At 51.9% G+C, this 21667-nt stretch overlaps 1 protein-coding gene across 1 annotated transcript; it reads left to right on the top strand.

The window, feature by feature from the left end:
* The first annotated feature begins 1868 nt into the window (after window positions 1-1868).
* Window positions 1869-20858, top strand: Ankrd13b (ankyrin repeat domain 13B). The gene is made up of 15 exons (XM_042692705.1): window positions 1869-2477; window positions 13972-14107; window positions 14219-14343; window positions 14429-14474; window positions 15047-15190; window positions 15275-15464; window positions 15542-15608; window positions 17277-17358; window positions 18558-18622; window positions 18814-18944; window positions 19061-19218; window positions 19571-19723; window positions 19847-20010; window positions 20081-20157; window positions 20554-20858. The coding sequence occupies exons 1-15, from the start codon at window positions 2364-2366 to the stop codon at window positions 20780-20782; spliced, it is 1881 nt and encodes a 626-aa protein (XP_042548639.1). The 5' UTR covers window positions 1869-2363; the 3' UTR covers window positions 20783-20858.
* The last annotated feature ends 809 nt before the right edge of the window (window positions 20859-21667 follow it).

Genomic DNA, 21667 nt, shown 5'->3' with positions numbered 1-21667 from the left:
CGCCTGCGAGGGACGGGGATTGGAGGAGTGGCCTGGCAATTCAAACCGGGCACGCAGCCCACAAGCGGTGGCCGCCTGTTCACCCCCGATCGACCCCCAGCTATGGAATTTCATTTATTAAATGTCAAGGCGGCTGCTGGCAGCCCTGCCGCTAGGCTGTCTTTGTTTCTCGGCTGTGTGGGCGCGTCTCAAGCACGTGGCAAGCCTGAGCGCTCAGATCAAAGGGAAAGCGATCTAGGCTTAGTGTGACGGGCTGCCTGGCAAAAAGAGGGCTGTCCTCCAAACCCAGGTAGAGCTCCCAGTGTCTTGGGCTCCAGGAAGGATGATTCAACCTCGTCCTATCTTCTGGTTGGCCAGGAGACTACCTGGGAGTGGCCCTAAGCACAGACACACAGTCCAAAACTTTGTTCCTCAACCTTCAGCCTCGTCACAGCTAAGCTGCAGATAAAGGGTTTCTGGATTTCCCAGTGGAGATGTCACCACCACTGGAAGCAGGATAGCTCAAGTGGAATCTCACACCGGGTTCTAAAAACAGTTTAATGAGAAACGGTACAGGCATTCTTCTGGCCACTCCTAATTGTCCCTCTTTCCCCACCCCCAACCTTAGCCCCCTCCCCAAATCTGGCTGCAGTCACGACGCTCTGCTGACCCCTGGTGGTGAAAGTGGGCAGTGGCCCTGAGCTGCAGGCTCCTCCCTGACTGGAGAATGGGGCGAGGCAGTCAGTCCTCTCCTTCCCCATCCGTAATCTCTGGATGCCTGGCACCACAGGGTGTGGGGGAGGCAGAGGAGAGGACCACATCTAAAACAAAAACAAGAAAACCCCAAACCTGAGGAAGGGGGGGGGGAGTTTGTAGGCTTTTGCTGGCACCTCCTACACCACACTTCTTGCATTGCTGGAGCTGGTGTAGAATCCCTTATTCCTGCCTTGTTTTAAAGGTGGACTCAAGAAGGCTCTCAGTCCACCTGGCTGCAAGAGGGAGGGGGTTTCCAGGGCATTTGTTATCCTTAGTTCACCCTGGAAGATAGTATCCAGTCTCATTTTACAAATGGACTGAGAAACTCGGGAAAATGGTAAGCCATTAGTAATTGGTAGGGAGGTATTTAAACTCAAGTCTCTCTGATATCGAAGTCCAAAGATTGAGCTAAATTTCTTGATCCTTCTCAGTCCTTACAATTGGAAGCCATAGAGCTGATTCCACTTTCACCACACTCTCTGGAAGGGATTCTTTTGGAAGGACCTGTCTGCCCTGGGTCATTGCAGGAGGAGTCACTTCCTTCGACTAGAGTCCAATGCAGTGGAAGCTGCCACCTGCTGCATTCTCTGCCCAGCCTCACCCTTGTTCTTAACCGAGCACAGGTGTATGGAGGAAGCGATGTCCTTTCCGCTCTACTGGACATACATTCTATTTTCAATGTCATATGTGGCAGATGGATTTTAATTTTCCAAGAGGTCAGGCAAGATCCCAGACGAATATTTCAACCAGATCCCTGGCTGCTCTAATGATCCTTGTATCTTTCCCAAGAGTCTCTGTCACGATTCTGGCATCCAGATCCTTCTTAGGTCTTGGGACCTAAGCTTAATTCTGAAGGACCGTCTCCACCCAAAAACTGCTGAGTGAGGTCCTGAGCCCTCTGGCTCTCCTGAAAAAGGCAAAACGTCAGAGGATGGGGCCCTGCCCCAGCCCCGCCTGGAGTTAGGGCACTGTCATTTCCCTGTCCATCTTCTCAGGAAATGAGACCCACAGTGAGACCCTCCCCGGTCACTCCATACTCTCGGTTCCACGAGGCAGACTACAAGCCCCATGATGCCCCGGGGCGGTCTATAACACTCGGCGCGGTGTACCCGGGTCCCCCCTCCCCTCCCCACCCCCGCACCGCGTCCCTCGCCGGCCGCTCGGGCTGAGGGCCTGGCTATGCGGCTGCGGGGAGCCGGAGGCTGCAGGCGTGCATCCCTGCAGCGGCGGCGGCGGCGGAGGCATCCCCGGGGCCAGCGTCCCGTGCGCCCCCGCGCCCGCGGCGGGCGCCTGCTCCCTCTGCCGATCGGCGTCTTTCGGGGCGGGGGTGGGAGGCGAGGCTGCGCCGCGCCGCCGAGTGCCCGCTCCCTGCCCGTGCGGGAGGGGGCCTCTCCGCGCCGCCCGCCGCCGCCCGCCGCCTCGCGAGGACGCCCGCCGCCCGCGCCGCCCGCACCACGCCGGGCGCGCCGCCCCCGCCCGCCGCCGCCGCCGCCGCTGCTCGCACATGCCCGAGCCGCAGCCCTGCGAGCAGGCAGCGCCCGCCGCCCGCCCCGCGGCTCCGGGCCCCGGCTCTGGCGCCGTCCCTCCTCCCGGGCCGGGCGCCGAGGCCCCGGCATGAGGAGCGGGCGATGATCCCCGCCAACGCCTCCGCCAGGAAGGGGCCCGAAGGCAAATACCCGCTGCACTACCTCGTGTGGCACAACCGCCACCGCGAGCTGGAGAAGGAGGTCCGCGCGGGCCAGGTAGGAGCGCCGTCGGGGGGCCGCGGGGACCCCGCGTGGGGAGGGGGCGCGGCGCCGGCCGTCCCGCCTCCCCAGCGACTTTGCAGCGCTTCTTTGTTTGCTGCCTCGGCTTTTGTGCTTGTTGACCAGGAGAGGGTGATGGGAGCGGCCCCGGTCGGCTCCCCTCCTTCCCCGACGGGCGGCCCCCCACGTGGCCCAGGCCCTTCTATATTGGGGTAGGGGGACACTGCCCCTCCGCCGTCCGGGCTGCAAGGACGGTGGGGAGGGGCTGCCGGCTCGGTCTGGGTTCCATGTGAGGGGAGAATCCGCCCGGTACAGTCGAGCCGCGACATCGCGTGGGATTGCGGAGGTGGGAAAGCCCTGCGTGGGGAAGGGGGCCGCAGGTCAGGACCAGGGCATGGGCGGCGTGACACTCCAGGGCAGCCCTGCTCCACCCAGTGCCCTCGCTATTCCTGATGAGTGCTTTTCTCTGTTTGCCACTGTATCCCTCAGACCTCAGTCCGGTTCAGAAATGGGAGGAGTGGAGGAAAGACCCTATTGGAACCCAACCCAGAAGGGCCTGTCCAGGTGCTGAAGAGCCTCGCCTGCCCTCTGGGCTGTGGCTTGGCTTCTAGGCACTGAGGATCAAGCCCGAGGGAACTGGCCTCAGGAATGGCTTGAGGTTCTGCACAGAGCATGGGCATCCTGGTTTCTGCTGGGGGGTGAGGACCTTGGGGCAGCCAGCTTTGGGCTAGGTAGTGGCCTCCATCAAGATAGGGGAAGGGGTGGAGTCTCCTGGCCATTCTTCTGGACAAAGGCAGGCCCTAGTCACTATGGTCCTCCTGCTCTTGCTACCTAGGCTGCAGGGTAGGCACTGCTGTGTAGATTGTCCACCCTCTTCTAGAGTGGAGAGACATAGGCAAAGCTGGACCAGGCTGCCCTTTATTGCCAAGGTTGGGACACCCCTACTCCCCATCCAGACTCAATTGGGGTCTGACACCTGGAACTGTGGGCTAGGAATGTACCAGGCACCTTCCTGAGTTAGGGAAGTTCAGTGTGAGGAGCTGTCCAATTCCCAAGGGAAAAAGTCCAGGGTAGGCCATCAGGCAGAGGAAGGTTGGACTGTGTTTCTGGAGTGTATCCCTTAGCCTCCCCTCACCCACCCCCCACCAGACCCGTGTGGCATCCAGTTCTGCATAGCATTTCCCAGTGAATAGTGAGTGGGGTCTTGGGGCCTGCAAGCCTGTGGACTGGTCTAGGTGTCCGTTTGCTTTTCACTTCTGCTTCTACAAGGATTCTTCAAGTTGCTTCCCAGTCCAGTGGTTTATCCATCATTGAAAGAAGTGCTTGGTAGCCATGAGAATTCTTACAAAGAGAGGTTGGAGTGCTCTGGAACAAAGACACCCAAGGCCCAGTACCTGTCCTGAAGGAGATGCTGTTCGGGGTGTGACTGGGTTACAGGTGTGCTAGGCAGGGTGTTGAGATCCAGACAGTCTATCTTCTCTGGTTCTTCTCTGCTTTCCCATTCTGACAGGTTACAACTGAAGGGATTTAAGTGTGATCTGAGAGTAACTTCACGGAAGTCCAAGGATTGTTAAAATGCTAGAGAATGATTCTCAGTCCACTCCTGTCTAGGAGGAGTGTGGGTGCTCCTTTTCCTGCAGATTGCAGAGGCAGAATGCCCTGGAAGAAAGGCCTTTCCACTTAGGTTTCTCTGTTGATAGTTCTGAAGTATTCAGCCATTTTGCCAAGGGAGGCTGAGAGAAAAAGAGAGAGGGAGAGAGAGGAGAGAGTAGAAGCTGCAGGTAAAGGTGGCCTGGAGAAGCACCTTCGTCCTCTCTTCAGGCAGCCTGAGAAAGCAGTAGCAGGTTTCCCTCATTCTGGTCCTGGTGAGTTAATGTCTTTGAAATGGACACTACCTGCCCTGTCCTCCATCCAGGCTGGGGGAATATGGGGCACCAGGGATATTAACCCTTGTTCAGCTACAGAGGAGCCAGTTCTCTCCTTCCTCTGGGTGCCAACAAGGGGCATGCCAGTTATACTGGGCAGAAAGCCCTTGGCTGTGCCTTCAACTCCAGGACTGGCCCAGAGTGACACTCATCAGTGTTCACTGCCTCATCTTTGAGCCATCAGACTCTGTTTGGTGCAGGGGAAATACCTGAGTGTCAGCCACCTAACATGACAAATCTCCTGAGACCCTTGGCATTCCAGCGGGGGGTCTCCGATCTCTCTGGTGCTCCTGGCATCGGCTGCCACAGAAAACAGCCAGGCTTTCCTCAAGCACTTGGCAGCTGGGTTTCCCTGCCTTCGCTTGGCATAGTTGTCTCTGTTTCACTCCAAGAAAGCCCTGCGGAGGTCTCCTATGGGCAGGTCTGACAGTGCCTGCTGGCCAAGGAGGGAGTGAGCTTAGTGGCCTTCAGAGCAGACTTCTGGGCTTGGCTCAGCCCTGGCAAGTTTTGCTGGGAGGTAGGAGGTGCTGAGGTAAAGGAAGGGGGCTAGCTGAAGCCTGGCAATACTATGGTTGCTGGATGCCCTGCCAGGTTAGGAGACATAGCTAGTTATAGCCAGTGGATGTGCCAGTTCCCTCTTGCCTGGCATGGCCTTGGGGTTGGCATAGCCATTTGGGCATGGCCCTGTTGTGGAGTCACGAGTCCCTGCTGTTCCCTGGGGGTGAGGGAACAGGATTAGACTGCTTGGCTCCCTGTGGGAGGCACATGTGCAGGCAGAGCCAGGGGAGCAGAATTCTTCTCCTGGCAACAGGGACTCTGTAGGGGACTTGACTATGATCCCTAGAATGTCTCTCTTTCTGGGGTTGACTCTGCCGTTGTGCTTTATGCTCCCCATTCATCCTTGCAATCTAGAGTCCATCAAGATGGGGCCCCATGGGGCTGGGAAGGTGGCTCAGCGGTAGAGTGCATGCCTTGCAAGCATGAGGCCCTGGGTTCGATTCCTCAGCACCACATAAACAGAAAAGGCCGGAAGTGGCACTGTGGCTCCAGTGGCGCTGAGGGCTAGCCTTGAGCTGAAGAGCTGAGGGACAGCGCTCAGACCCAGAGTTCAGGCCCCATGACCGGCAAAAAAAAAGATGGGGCCCCATGCTAAGATACTGCCCCACTGGTTATGTCCAGGACCTTGGGTAGCACCTGTGACCCCTCCCTCAAGTGGGAAGTCTTGGGTGTGGGACATCACCACAATTGGTAAGCCAGGAAGCTTGGAGAGGGAGCCACAAACCCCAGAAACCAAAAATCAATGCATTCTGGGATGAAGAGGAGGGGCTGTGGGGATGGAAGGAGAGTCAGAAGCATGGCCCCCAGCCATTCTGGTCCCCTGTGCAGCCTGAGGAAGCCTCCCTCCCCTCACATCTTAAGAGATCTCAGACTACCTGGCCCACACCCCATGTTAGGGGCAAAGCTCAGAAGCAGTGACCAAACTTGACTCCTACAATTTCCCCTGGGGACAGGGGCTAAAGCAGAGGCTAAGCAGCCTCTTCTCCAGCACCTAGCTTTAGTCTACCAATTTGTACTCTAGTGAAAGACTTCACTTGACAAAAGGAGTCCGTCCATGCTAAAGGAGCTTGGAAAACATCCTCCTAATGCATGTAGTAGTTGTAAGAGGTGTTCAGTGCAAAGATGTTGGCAAGGAGCACAGGTGGTGTCCATGAGGAGATTCCTGCAGAGCCAGAGGGCAGCTGGGCATGAGTGTGCTTGTGCTCTTAGAGGGATACAGGCAATGTATGTGGAGGCAGAAGGAGCCTTTCCTGTGGTACCTGTGCACACCAGCATGCATGTGTCTGTGTGTGCATGCTTCCTCCTGGGCAGGAAGCTTCAGCTCCTAAGCTCCAAAGACCCCAGATTTGACTCATGCTGAGGCCTGCTGGGACCAGAGGCTCCATTCAGTTGGTGGGGATGCCCCGGTGTTGGGTTTCATGAAAACCTTTTCATTCCAGCAATTAAACAGCTGTAAGCCTTTGCCAATGAGATTAATGAATTCTCCCACCTGGATCCAGGGCAAAGTGCCACTTACACTGCAGGACCTGCTCTGGATCCCTGACTAGAGCTGCTTTAGGGCCTGTCTGGGTGCATTGGGGTCCATGTAGACCTTAGAATCAATGGTGCCCTATGGTGGACTTTGGGAGCACTCCCCAGGAATGTTAGAGAGGGGGTCTCCTGGCAGACACTGTCAGCCTCTCTGGAGCCTGAAGCTGGGGCACCTGAAGGGGAGGATGCTCAGCATCTGGGTCCCTGGGCTGGACAGAATAACCCGCCAGTACCCTGGGGCCTTGTTAGCAAAGGTAGCCTGTAGGGCAGAGTTGATGGGAATGGGGAAGGCCACCTCCTGACTTCTTCAGCCAGAGAGGGTCCGTGAGGGATTCTCCACCATTCCCATTGCAAGGTTCAGGACCCTACTAGGTTGGGAACCCCAGGGGCCCAGCCTACCCCATGACAGCAAAGGGTACTCCCCCTTCTTTGTGGGGACCCTCACATCTCCAAGCCAAAGTTCAAGGGTAGAGAAGGCCCAGATACATGTAGTTTTTTTTGTTTTGTTTTTGTCAGTCACCGGGTTTGAACTCAGGGCCTGGGCACTGTCTCTGAGCTTTTGTGCTCAAAGCTAATGCTCTACTACTTTGAGCTAAAGCTTCACTTTTGATTTTCTGGTTGTTAATTGGAGAGAAGAGTATCGGGTTTCTTGCCCAGGCTGGATTGGAACCGTAACCCTCAGATCTCACCTAGTGAATAGCTAAGATTACAGGCTTCATCCACCACACTTTTTTTTGTTTTTTGGTTGGTTGTGGGGCTTGAACTCAGGGCCTGAGCACTATCCCTGAGTGCTTTTGCTCAAGGCTAGTGCTCCCACTTTGAGCTACAGTGCCACTTCTGGAAGTTAATTGGAGATAAGTCTCATGGCCTTTACTGCCCAGCCTGGCTTTGAACTGTGATCCTCAGATCTCAACCTCCTGAGTAGGATTACGGGTGTAAACTACCAGCACCTGGTTTAAGTGGCTCATGCTTGTAATCCTAGCTTGCTCAAGGCTGAGATCTGAAGATTGCAGTTCCAAACCAGCCAGGGCAGGAAAGTCTGTAAGACTTATCTCCAATTTACCCCCAGAAAATCTGAAGTAGAACTGTGGTTCAAAGTGGTAGAATGCTAGCCTTGAGCAAAAGAAAGCAGGGATATTGCCCAGGCCCTAAATTTAAGCCCCACAATTGACAAAAACAAACAATCATGAGCCACTGGCTTCTGGCTCCAAACTTGTTCTTTAAATGAGAAGAAATGACATTTTTAAACCTGAAGAAATTCAACACGTTAAAAAATAATATAAATTATTAAAAATGTCTTATTTTTGACAAAGGAGTTTTATACATGTTTTAACATAGTTGTTGCTAGAAGGCTTTGCATGAGAAATAGCTTTCCCAGAGTGACTTTCTACTCCCTCTTCCAGGTCTTATTTCTGGGGTGACCCCTTGGAACGCCGGGTTCTTTTATTGTAATTTACCTCTGTATTTGTGGCCAATGTACTTCCACCACGATCTCTGAGTTTCTCACCTTTATACTTTTGTTACCTTCCCTTCCTCTGTTTCCCCTGACAGTCACCAAGGCAGATATCTGTTCTACTCCCTCCCTCTCCCCCCCCATCCCCCCAGTTATGAGTCTCCAGCCGCCTGGGGGCAAAGAGGCTTTTAGTGAAGAAGATGGCAGGACCCTGCCTTGCAAGGGGCATGTTCTAAGTGAGAGACAATGAAAAAGTAAACAAGCCTGGATGTTGGCAGAGAACCAGAGCAAAATAAGGGGCAGTGGATAGATACGTAGCAACTGTCACCTGAGATGGGTTGTCAAGGCAGACTAATCTAAGAAGGTCACATTTGGGCAGCAACCTGAGGTGAGCCAGGAGGTTTTGTGGCTTTTAGGTGCTTTTAGGTGCAGGTGCCACAACAGAGCACCTGATTGCCTGGGGTGTGGCCAGGGATAGAGCACTTGCCTGGGGCACACTAAGCCCTGCCTACCACTGCAGAAAACAAAAACCCGGGGGCTGGGAAGGTGGCTCAGTGGTAGAGCGCTTGTCTTGCAAGCCTGAGGCCCTGGGTTCGATTCCTCAGCACCACATAAGCAAAAAGAAAAAAGCCAGAAGTGGCGCTGTGGCTCAAGAGGTAGAGCGCTAGCCTTGAGCTGAAGAGCTGAGGGACAGCGCCCAGGCCCAGAGTTCAGACCCCACGACCGGACCCAAAAAAAACAAAACAGGAAAACAAAAAATAACCACAGATAACTGAGTACTTTATAAGGAAATAAGATTTCTTTAGCTCCTGATTCTGGTGGCTGAGAAGTCCACACAGCATGGTGCCAGCATCTGGCACTGGCCCCCTGGCTGTGTTACAACATGGGGGATAAATTAATGCAGAAGGAGCCGACATGGGTGAGAACAGAAGCAAGAGACAGCCAAGAAAGCCAGCCAGCTGAAGTCTACTTAAAACCATTTTCCTACCAGTGGGAACTAATCCAGTCCTAGGAGACCTGACCTATTCTAGTAGGAGGGCATCATGGCTCCTTTCTGGGGTGCCCATGACCTGACCACCTCCATCTAGCCACCTCTCTCCATTACTTCATCGGGGACCAAGTTTTCATCACATGAACCTTTAGGAGACAAACGACATCCAAACCATGGCACTAGGGTATCTAAGAGCTCCTTCCAAGGAAAGCCAGTAGTGTGAGTGGAGGGGAGTCTGGAGAGCAGATGACTTTGAAGAGCAGCCCAGAACTGTTGAATTTTATGGTAAAGACAATAAGAAGCCACGGGAGGGATTTGAGCTAAAGTGTATCAGGATATCACTGGTCATGAGTTGTTAGCCCCACGATCTTGTGGTCAGTGTTCCTGGGTTCATATGCCATGATCCGTTTCCACAAGAATAAATTCCTGGCATCTGTGTTAAGAGGTTATCTCTCAGCTTTATGAGGTTGTAGAAGGGATCAGAAGTCAGGCTGAGAATGTTGCTTAGCTGTAGAGTGTTTGCCTAGCATGCATGAAGCCCTAGGTTTGATTCCTCAGTACCATGTAAATAGAAAAAGCTGGAAGTGGCACTGTGGCTCAAGTGGTGGAGTGCTAGCCTTGAGCAAAAGAAGCTCAGGGACAGTGCTCAGGCCCTGAGTTCAAGCCCCGGGACTGGAAAAAAACAAACAAAAACAACAGAAGATTTCTGAGTTTTAGTTAGGCTCTCCCCCTCCCCCATTTAGCTCTGAGCTTAACTCTAGCTGCCTATAGGTCCTGCAACTTCTAGAAGAGCTGGGACTTGGCCCACTTACTCGTTAGTGATGTGGGTTCTAGCTTCCTCTGCTCTCCTGTCAGTGGCAATGCTGCTTTCCATGTTCTAAAGATGTCTTGAAATTTCTTATCTGCTGACATCTCTTCTTTATTCTTGTGGGTTTTAAATATTTTACTGACATTCTTATACTTGCAGATTTAACATTTTTGGCATTCTTTGTTCCTTTGTGTAGATCCAAGTTTCCATCTGCTATCCTTTTTTTTTTTTTCACCTGAAGAATTCCCTTTAACATTTCCCACACATCTTCTGGCAATAAGTTCTCTTAGCTTTTGTCTGCAAAAGCCTGTTTTTCTCCTTCATTTTTGAAGAATATTTTCATTGTAAGGATTTTTTGTTTTCCCCAGCACTTTAAAGATTTTACTATATTGTATTGTGGCTTGCATATTTTCTGATGAGAAGTATATAGTGATTCCTGTTTGTTCTTCAAGAGGGACCTTCCTGTAATTTTCTTTGTATTTGTCTTACTTTGAGGGTCATTATGCTGGGCATTGGTGGTTCATGCCTGTAATCCCAGCTACTCTGGAGGCTGAGATCTGAGGATCTCAGTTCAAAGCTAGCGCAGGCAGGAAAGTGTGAGACTCTTATCTCCAGTAAACCACCAGAAAACCAGAAGTGGCACTGTGGCTCAAGTGGTAGAGCGCTAGCCTTGACCTGAAGAGCTGAGGGATGGCACCCAGGCCCAGAGTTCAAGCCCCACAGCCAACAACAACAACAAAAAGAGGGTCATTGAGTTTCTTGGTTCTGTAGGTTTATCGTTGTATTAACAAATTATCATTTCATTACAATTTACCATGAACTTGGTAGCTTAAAAATGACAAAAATTTATTCTCTTTTCTGAAGGTCCAAAGTTGGCAGGCTGTACTCTCTCCAAAGGCTCGAGGGGCCTCCTACCTTGCCTCCTCCAGGTTCTGGTGATAGTAGGCATTCCTTAGTACTGGTTGTTTAACAGACTCTTTGCCTCGGATTTCACATGGCCTTCTGAACTCAGTGCCTGGGTACTGCCCCTGAGCTTTTTCCTTCAAGGCTAGTTTTCTACCACCTAGAATCACAGCTCAAAGTAGCTAGGATTATAGGCATGGGCCCGAGGCCCAGGCTGTGTGTTTTATAGACACTAGTCATTAGATTCTGAAACAACCAAGATTATCCTGGATGATGTTTTCTTGAAATCCTTAACATAATTTTATCTACAAAGATGTTGTTCCCAAATAAGGCTACAAGGACAGGTTCTGAGGGTTAGGATATGGACAGATCTTGTATGAGGCACTATTATTCACCCCAACAAAATAGTTTTTAAATCAAATTGGAAAAAAAAAAAATTAGCACTTGGGAGACAGAGGCAGGAGAATTGCGAGTTTTAAGGCCAGCCTGGGACTACATAGTGAGACTATCTCAACCAAATAAAAAATATTTGAGCCAGGCACCAGTGGCTCATGCCTGTAATTCTAACTATTCAGGAGGCTGAGATCTGAGGATTGTGGTTGAAAACCAGCTCAGGTAGAAAGTCCCTATGAGACTCCTATCTCCAATTAACCACCAGAAAACTGGAAGTGACAATGTGGCTCAAAGTGGTAGAGTGTTAGCCATAAGCAAAAGAGCTTAGGGACAGTGCTCAGACATGGAGTTTAAGCCCCACAACTGACCCCCCCCCCAAAAAAAAATAAAATTGGAAAAATTTGTCCTTTTTTTACATATGTCTTATTTCCTCTATGTCCATATCGGGATTCCAGTTATACATATGGTAGAATTCTGGACAGTATCTCACAGGTGACTGAGACTCTGATTTTTTTTTTTTACAGTACCTGTTTTCTCCTTTGTATAAGTTCTGTTGTTGTTTTCAAATTCAATGATCTTTTTTGAAAAAAATATATAAATTCTTAATTTCTTGTTTTGGTCAGTTGTGGGGCTTGAACTCTGGGCCTGGGAGCTGTCCCTTAGCTCTTCAGCTCAAGGCACTCTTGAACCACAGTGTCACTTCTGGTTTTCTGGAAGTTTATTAGAGATAAGAGTCTCATGGACTTTCCTGCCTGCACTGGCTTCAAACTACAATCTTTAGATCTCAGCCTCCTGAGTAGTTAAGATTACAGATGTGAGCTACTAGTGCCTGATTTCTAATACTTTTTTTTTTTTTTTTTGGGTTCGGTTGTGGGGCCTGAACTCTGGGCCTGGGCGCTGTCCCTCAGCTCTTCAGCTCAAGGCTAGCGCTCTACCACTTGAGCCACAGCGCCACTTCCGGCTTTTTTTTTTTTTTTCTGATTATGTGGTGCTGAGAAATCGAACCCAGGGCCTCATGCATGCAAGGCAAGCGCACTACCACTGAGCCACCTTCCCAGCCCTACTTTTTTTTTTTGGCAGTACTGGAATTTGAACTCATGGTTACTTGTACCTATAATCTGCCACTTGAGCCATGCCCTAAGTCCTTTATTGCTTGCTTGTTTGCTTCTTTCTTCTTTCTTTCTTTCTTTCTCCTTTCTTTTTTCCTTTCCCTCCCTCCCTCCCTCCCTTCCTTCCTTCTTTTGTCTCATGTTTTTCCTCAGAGCAGGCCTCAGATTGAAATCCTCCTACCTACTTATGTAGGAAGATCTTGTAGCTGAGATTACAAGTCTCCACCACCATGCTCAGGTCTTTTCACCTAGGCTGTTCTCAAACCATGATCCTTCCAATCTCTGTCTCCCAGCTAACTAGGATTACAAGTGTGAGCCATCATGCCTGGCCTCGTTTCTAGCATTTTTGTTTTTTTCCCTCTAATTTTTCTAGTTCCCGGGACTGAACACAGGGCCTCATACTACATGATGGGTAAGTGCTCTAGCACTGAGCTACACACCAGTAATTTTTAACCTGACATTGGACACTAAGCAGCTGGATTTTTTTGTTTTTCCTTTAAAGAGTGCTAGGCTTTGTTCTGGCAAACTAAATAAAATGCTTGCAAATGAATATGATCTTTTTGAGGGTGTTTCAATTTGTTAGGGTGGGTCTAGGTGGGCCTTTTCTCTAGGGTTAGTTTAGCCCTACTATTAAGGCATAACACTTCTGGGATTTCTGAGAATTTATCAGTTCATTACTCTTTTTTACACTATCTTACTATACATACACGAAGTTTAATAATCAGCAAAGATTCAAGAGAACTTTTTTTTTTTTTGGAAAGGCTCATGCCCTTGTAGAACTCTGCCCTTCAGTTTCTAGTTACCTCAGAATCCTTGGAGTCTTGTCTCTGTCTCCACAATTCAGTAAGACCACCAAGCTCTGCGGGGGATTCCCCTTCTGAATTACATGCTGGAGTATTCCTCCAGACAGAAACCAGGGAAGTCATAGAACCAATTAGTAGTAAAATAATAACAATAATAAAATCAATAGTCATTGATTGTTTTGGTTACTTAATCCAGAGATCCCAGTCTTACACTATAGTGTCTGGAAGGAATTATTTCAGATTGCCATTCTCTCATTTAGCTATTTTATGGTGGGAGTGGAATTTCAGCTGTCTCATCATGGCTGAAAGAGAAACCTTTTACTGGCATTTCAGTCAAGTTTTGGCAAGGAAGGAGGAGTTACATGCATATGGTCAGTTTGCTGTATTTAACTTTAAGTCATAGACTCCTGTGATATATTTAAATACTTGCATTTAACATATATGATTTTATCACACAGCAAAAGTCTCATGCCACATAATCATGCTATAATAAAATAATAGGACAGTCTAGGAAGGTGGCTCAGTAGTAGAGTGCTTGCCTTGCATGCATGAGTCCCTGGGTTTGATTCCTCAGTACCACATAAGCAGAAAAAGCTGGAAGTGGTGCTGTGGCTCTAGTGGTAGAGTGCTAGCCTTGAGCTGAAGAGCCCAGGCCCAGAGTTCAGCCCCCACGACCAACAAAAATAAATAAATACATAAAATAATAGGACTTTTGCAAATTGTTAATACATAGTGTCTCCCTGGCATAAGGCATGTCTTTGAAGTTGTGCTCTCAACATGTTCTTCTGTTGCTATCAAGGTATTACTGAACCTGTGTGGTCCTAGGTAGACAGGAAAGGAGGAAGTCCTTCCCCTCACCCAGTGTTTCTTTCTGCCCTGTCTTCTTAGCTCCTCTTACCTGGCTGCAGCTCATGATGTCAACTTTGTGACACAGCCAGAGTTGCTGCCTGCTGAAGGGCTGCGAGGCTCAGGCCAGCCGCCTCTAAAGTGATCAGGGCTACGTCTTCACTTCCTCCAGGTGGACATCGAGCAGCTGGATCCCCGTGGTCGGACTCCCCTGCACCTGGCCACCACACTTGGGCACCTGGAGTGTGCCCGGGTGCTTCTGGCTCATGGTGCAGATGTGGGCAGGGAGAATCGCAGTGGCTGGACAGGTGGGCACCCCTGTTAACCCTGGCTCCACAGCCAGGGTGTCCCCAGTATCAGGAACTCCCCCGGGGTTGGCTGCAGTGTCCTGCCCTGTAACCTTACCTCCCTTTGCCCAGTGCTGCAGGAGGCTGTGAGTACCCGGGACTTGGAGCTGGTGCAGTTGGTGCTGCGGTACCGGGACTACCAGCGGGTGGTGAAGCGGCTGGCAGGCATCCCTGTGCTCCTGGAGAAACTGCGCAAGGTGAGGCCTGACCTCCTGCCTCCCCACCGGAGCCCTGCACTCCATTTCTAGTGCTGGCTCAGTTCCTCTCCTTGTTATCCTTCAGGCCCAGGACTTCTACGTGGAGATGAAGTGGGAGTTCACTAGCTGGGGTAAGAGGGGTGGATGGGTCTGGGTCCTGCCTGGTACACCCTCCCATTGCCCTTTGTGGGGCTGCTTCTCTTCTAGCTCTCAGCTTAATGCCACCTCCTCAGCTAGGAGTCTTCAGAGTACCCCAGACACTGTCCTCTTCCTCTATTAATTCTTTCACTCAGTAGTGATTTGCTGTTTCACTCCCATGCTGGAAGGTAAGTGCCAGAGGGCACAAGTCCTGTCTGGTTCAATGTTGTATCCCTGTGGACTGGAACAGTGCCTAGCATGTAGTAGGTGTTCAATAAATATTGACAGCGTGGAAGAGAGGGTGAGTGAATGAATTAATATGCAGTGGCTGCCATGGACTTAGTACTGGCTGAGTCTTGCCTGTCCCCAACCTTCTGCTCTTTGCATCTGAGGGAATGTGGCTGTATTTGTTGGGGGTAGAAGTGGAAGGAGAATCTGCTCTCCTACCAGTGACCTCCCCCTTTTCTGACCACAACACTGACTCTAACTCTTATGCCCTAAGCTCTGGTCCAGGCTGTGTAGGTCATACATACTGAAGTCACCTCTGACCTTCATTTCCACCTAGTGCCCCTGGTGTCCAAGATCTGCCCTAGTGACACCTACAAAGTATGGAAGAGTGGGCAGAACTTGAGGGTAGACACTACGCTCCTGGGCTTTGATCACATGACATGGCAGCGAGGGAACCGAAGCTTCGTCTTTAGGGGTCAAGGTCAGGCAAGCAAGAGGTGGGGCAGAGAGGATGGGACAAAGCCTTGTGCCAGTCTCACCCCCTGTGCTGTTCTGTGGCTGCCAGACACAAGTGCCATAGTCATGGAGATTGACCACGACCGCCGGGTAGTATACACAGAGACTTTGGCACTGGCGGGGCAAGACCGGGAGTTGCTGCTGGCGGCGGCCCAGCCTACAGAGGAGCAGGTGCTGAGCCGCCTCACTGCACCTGTAGTCACTACGCAGCTTGACACCAAAAACATCTCCTTTGAGAGGTGAGTGGGAATCACCTGGCCAGCCTGGAGCTCGCCTCCTGGGTTCCCACCTCACATAGACTACTTTACTTCCTCAGGAACAAGACCGGCATCCTGGGCTGGCGCAGTGAGAAGACAGAGATAGTGAATGGGTATGAAGCCAAGGTGAGACCTGCCAGAGCCACTAACACTCGTGATTAGGACTGGACTGGACAGGGGGCTCCTGACCAGCCTTCCCTAGTTTACAGGCTCAGAGGCAATACAGCATGCAAGCAAGGGCCTTAGAATAATGCTTGCCTCAGGAGATGGGCACTTACCATATTCCTGTCCCTGGCACAGTTCCAGCGTTCGATAGCTGTATGTGCCTACTTAGTCCTCTCGCCACGCAGGTGCCCTTGCCTCCCTTTCACACATGTGGACTGGGATCTTTCCCTGTATCCCATTTCATCTTTAATGTTTTTCATCTTGATATGGTAATACCAAGCTAGACTGACTCGTGAGGACAGGGATTGGGTTTGGCTTGCTCATCATTGTATGTCTAGTGGTCACCTCCGAGGATGGCATGGAAAGGCGTCTCAAAAAATGTGTGTTAAGGGGCTGGGAAGGTGGCTCAGTGGTAGAGCGCTTGCCTTGCATGCCTGAGACCCTGGGTTCGATTCCTCAGCACCACATAAGCAAAAAGAAAAAAAGCCGAAAGTGGCACTGTGGCCCAAGTGGTAGAGCACTAGCCTTGAGCTGAAGAGCTGAGGGACAGCACCCAGGCCAGAGTTCAGGCCCCACAATCGGACCCAAAAATAAAAAAAAAAATGTGTGTTAAGCCAGGTGCCGGTGGCTCACACCTATTATCCTAGCTACTCAGGAGGCTGAGATCTGAGGATTGCAGTTCAAGGCTGGAAGTGGAGCTGTGGCTCAAGTAGAGTGCTAGTCTTAAGCACAAAAGCTGAGGGACAGAGTCCAGGCCCTGAGTTCAAGCCCCACGACCAGCACAGAACTGTGTGTTAAGCCAGGTACTGGTGGCTTATGCCTTAATCCTAGCTTCTTGGGAGGTTGAGACCTGAATATAGAGGTTCAAAGCCAGCCTGTGCAGACAAATCCAAGATCTTTTTTTTTGGTCGGTCATGGGCCTTGAACTCTAGGCCTGGATGCTGTCTCTCAGCTCTTCAGCTCAAGGTGAGTGCTCTGCCACTTGAGCCACAGCACCACTTCTGGTTTTCTGGTGGTTAATTGGAGATAAGAGTCTCACAGACTTTCTTGCCTGGGCTGGCTTTGAACCGCGATCCTCAGATCTGAACCTCCTAAGTAGCTAGGATTACAAGCAGCTACTGGTGCCTGGCTTTTTTTTTTTGGCAGTCCTGGGACTAGAACTCAGGGCCTGAACACTGTCCCTAAGCTGCTTTTTCCTCAAGGCTAGCACTCTACCTTGAGCCACAGTGCCAATTCTGGCCTTTTCTGTTTATGTGGTACTAAGGAATCAAACCCAGGACTTCATGTATGCTAGGCAAGCACTCCACTACTAAGCTACATTCCCAGCCCAAAGATTCTTATCTTCAATTGACCAGCAACAATCTGGAAGCAGCGGTGTGGGTCAAGTGGTTAGAGCACTAGTCTTGAGCAAAAGAGCCAGGCCAGAGCAGAAGACCTTGAACTTCAAATCCCAGTACCAGCACATACCAACACACATGCAAAGTGTTTTGGTCTGGGTTCCCCAGCAAGACAAAAATATTCGTTTAATGAATGAAAGATCTATTTACTTCCCCAAAGGCCTGGGAACCAGAGCAAAGAGCCACTCCAGGACCTTTTATTGCACACAGCCACTTTTTTCTGTGTCCTCAGGTATATGGGGCCTCCAATGTAGAACTCATCACACGGACTCGGACAGAACATCTCTCAGAACAGCACAAGGGCAAGGTCAAAGGTAATGAGGCCAAGGTGGATGGGAAGAAGTACTGTAGGACTGGAGGAAGTAGATTCCACTCAGAACCCATTTCAGTATTCCCTTTGGCAGCCCAGCAATAGTCAGGATGGCCTATTCAGGCAAACATTTGAAGTGCCAAGTCACTGCAGCTGCCTAGTGTACTAAGATTCTTAGGACTTACTTAAGCTCAGCAGACAGGCATACCACAATTGATTAATAATGCCTGCATTTAGGAGTAGAAGAGAGGCCAAGCGTTGGTGGCTCATACCTGTAATCCTAGCTACTCAGGAGGCTGAGATCTAAGGATTGCGGTTCAAAGCCAGCCTGGGCAGGAAAGTCCGAGAGACTCTTTTTTTTCTTTCTTTCTTTTTTTTGTCATGGGGCTTGAACTCTCGGCTTGGCGCTATCCCTCAGCTCTTCAGCACAAGGCGAGCTCTCTACCACTTTAACCACAGCGACACTTCCGGTTTTCTAGTGGTTTATTGGAGATAAGAGTCTCACAGACTTTCCTGCCTGGGCTGGCTTTGAACCGCAATCCTCAGATCTCAGCCTCCTGAGTAGCTAGGATTACAGATGTGAGCCATGGGGAGACTCTTATCTCCAATAAACCACTCAGAAAACCAGAAGCAGCTCTGTGGCGCAAGTAGTAGAGTGCTCGCCTTGAGCTGAAGTGCTGAGTGATACTGCCCAGGCACAGAGTTTGAGCTTCATGACTGACAAAAAAAAGTAAAAGAAAAAAAAAAGGAGTAGAAGAGATATCATGCATGCCATTTATCAGCTAGTCTAGTGTACTGTGACATGGCCTGGGTAGAAAGTCAGGGGAGCCTGTTACTGATTCTATGTGTCCATATGTATTAGGTTCTCTGGGCATTAGTTAACCTGTTTCAAACAGAAATGCATAATTCCTACATCACAGGAGAACAAATAGACACTTGTGTCCAGTAGCACCAACCAGGGAAGGCTTTGGAAGCCTTTTATTCCAGTTATGCTTGCAGTGGTCAGGGCCCTGCCCCTTGAAGTCTTTAGTGGCCTTTAGATGAAGATGCTTGGGGATGTTGTGTGAGCAAGCTGCCTCCCCGCCCCCCCCCCCCCCCCCCATTCCAGGGACCAGCTCCTCCCTAGGTCCTGGGTATTGTCACTTCTGAGGAGGTGCCCATGTGTGTGGGGTTGAGTGTCCTGAGATACCACATTTCTTATAGGTTGTAAGACACCTCTGCAGTCTTTCCTGGGAATTGCTGAGCAGCATGGTGGTCCTCAAAATGGGGTGAGTGTGTACCAGGGCCATCACTGTGGAGGGGTATGGATGTGGCTTAGGAAGCTTGGTCTATATGTGTCTCCACAATGCCCAAGGCCATGTCAGCTCCACATTGGCAGGGAGGAGAGCTGGGGCCCTGTGGTACCAAGAAGCTCCCTGGCATTGGATTGAGAACTCATGGTCTCTCCCATGTGGTATAGACCTTGATTACTCAGACCCTGAGCCAAGCCAACCCCACTGCCATCACTGCAGAAGAATACTTCAACCCCAACTTCGAGCTTGGCAACCGGGACATGGGCCGTCCCATGGAACTGACCACCAAGACACAAAAGTGAGGCCCCCAGCTTCTGCTTGGGAGGGGTGGGCAGGGATCGAACTCCCAGAGGTGCTGGGAGGCCACGGAATCCTTCCTGCAGCAACCCTTACCCCTTCGGATCTGGGGGGCAGGTTCAAGGCTAAGCTGTGGCTGTGTGAGGAGCACCCCCTGTCCCTGTGTGAGCAGGTGGCCCCCATCATTGACCTCATGGCTGTTAGCAATGCGCTTTTTGCCAAGCTCCGGGACTTCATCACCCTGCGTCTGCCTCCTGGCTTCCCAGTCAAGATTGGTGAGAAGGGGCTGGGAAGGTGGCTCAGTGGTAGAGCGCTTGCCTCGCATGCATGAGGCCCTGGGTTCAATTCCTCAGTATCACATAAGCAGAAAAAGTCAGAAGTGGTGCTGTGGCTCAAGTGGTAGAGTGCTAGCCTTGAGCTGAAGAGCTCAGGGACAGTGCCCAGAGTTCAAGCCCCATGACTGACAAAAAAGAAGTTTGGTGAGAAATAAACTTGACCCCTACACACCACCACTTCCTTTAGCACTTTCAGAGGGTGGGATGGAGTTCAGATGAGGTCAGGGGAGCAGCCCTGAAGTGTGATGGGGGGCTGTGTGTGTGCAGTGCCTGATGCTTCTCTCATCCCCAGAAATTCCAATCTTCCACATCCTCAATGCCCGCATTACCTTTGGGAACCTCAATGGCTGCGACGAGCCTGTGCCTTCCGTCCGAGGCAGCCCCAGCAGCGAGACCCCCTCCCCAGGCAGTGACTCCTCCAGTGTCAGCAGTTCCAGCTCTACAAGTAAGACTCACACCCCTCACAGTCTTGCCCTCTCTGAATTCAACTCAATTCCACCCCCATGCTGCTCTAGGGCAGCCTGGAGGGGTAGGCCCAGCATGCCTGACCCTCAGATCCTTCCCCCAGCCTCATGCCGCAGCTGTGAGATCTCCCCAGCCTTGTTCGAAGCACCACGCGGCTACAGTGTGCTGGGCGGCCAGCGAGAGGCAACAGCCCGGGACGATGACGACGACCTGCTGCAGTTTGCCATTCAGCAGAGCCTGCTTGAGGCGGGCAGTGAGTATGACCAGGTGTGTCCCTGATGCCACGCCGGGCCATGCGAAGTGTGGAGTTGCACAGCTAACAGGCCCCTCCCTCCAGGTCACAATCTGGGAGGCGCTAACCAACAGCAAGCCAGGCACCCACCCTATGTCCTATGAGGGTCGCCGACAGGACAGGTCAGTACATGATAGGCCAAAGAGAACTCTTCCCCACCCCCACCGAACACACAGAGTCTCTCAGTACTCCCCTTACACTGAGTGAAGACGCTAGAACCTTTCTATGCCTAGAGAACATGTATTCTTTAGGAAAGCTCCTACCTGGTACCCTTTCCTGATGCTGAGTCATAGCCAGAGCTCCCCTAAGCAGGTAGAGGGCAGATCCTCATAGAGGATATAGGGGATACCAGATAGGATGCTGGGGCCAGGATGTGTAACACTGGGGTGGGGGGCCCCAACTAAGTGGCTCCGATGAGGGGTTGCGGACCTGCTCTGCTCTGGGGCCTCCATGCTGTCTCTCACCCTAGAGCAGAGCAGGTGCACAGGGAGCACTCCACAAATCCTCCCCGCCCCCAGGAGCGCCCCGCCGACGCCACAGCGACAGCCCGTGCCCCCAGCCCCAGTCCCCAGTCCAAGGCCCAGTCCTGGCCCCGGCTCCAGCGGCCGCATGTTCCCGAGTTACGACGAGCAGCTGCGGCTGGCCATGGAACTGTCTGCGCAGGAGCAGGAGGAGCGGCGGAGGCGTGCACGCCTGGAGGAGGAGGAGTTGGAGCGCATTCTGCGGCTCTCGTTGACCGAACAGTAGCGCCCCCTGCTGGGCCCCTCGCCCACTCCATGCACCACCCCACCCGGGGCCAGAGCGCAACAAGCCGGGGCCAGTGCACCTGCCCAGCTGCGGCTGGAGTCTGGAGCCACCGCCTCAGGCGTGTGGCAGCGCACCAGGCACAAGACGGGGAGGGGTTTGACCTGGGCGCGGGATAACTTTCCGGGCCAGGGCCCTGGAGGCAACTGGAACTGCCAGAACCTCTTTGTTTGGCTGTATCTTGACCCCCTAATCCGCTTCTGTGGGCTCAGATATGCCCAAGGGCGGAGCCAGGTGGTCCTGAAGAGGAAACTGTTAGAGGAACATTGTCTCCATCTCTGGCTCCTGGCCGGCCCTCCTTCCCGCTCACTGACCCCATTCCAGGACACTGCCCCTGAAGCCTTTGCATCTCCGCTCTTCACCCCCTGGGAGGCAGCTGAGCTTCCCGTGTGCTGTGTTGCTGCTTTGTCCCAGACACAAACCAGCACATCAGGGGCCCAGCATCCCTGCCCTCCACATCCCGTCATTTCAGCGTCAAGTGCACTTAGCGGGGTGCCCTGCTTCCTCAACCCCCACACCCATCCTGGGTCTCAGGGTGGTCCCAGCTTCTCCTCGGGCAGCCAGAAGTTGGAATCCCCATGCTCAAGGCACATTTTTATGATCAGGTTGTATGTCCAAGGTGGCCCCCCCTCCCGGCCTGGGCAAGGCCTGACTACTTTGTGGTGCCTTGAAGAGTGTGTATGTGGGGCGGGGAAGGTATTGGGCTGGGGGCAAGCACTAGATTTGACACAAAACTGGCTACAAAGGGGTTGCCGAGGACCCTGGCACCACCACCTACCCTTCCCACCAGCTGCTGCTAGCCCTCTGTGGTTGTGCATCCTTGTCCCC

Source organism: Dipodomys spectabilis, unplaced genomic scaffold, assembly GCF_019054845.1.
Source record: "Dipodomys spectabilis isolate Male_0828 unplaced genomic scaffold, ASM1905484v1 ptg000004l, whole genome shotgun sequence".
In the NCBI taxonomy this organism is placed as follows: Eukaryota; Metazoa; Chordata; class Mammalia; order Rodentia; family Heteromyidae; genus Dipodomys; species Dipodomys spectabilis.
This window is presented reverse-complemented; position numbering and strand designations above follow the sequence as displayed.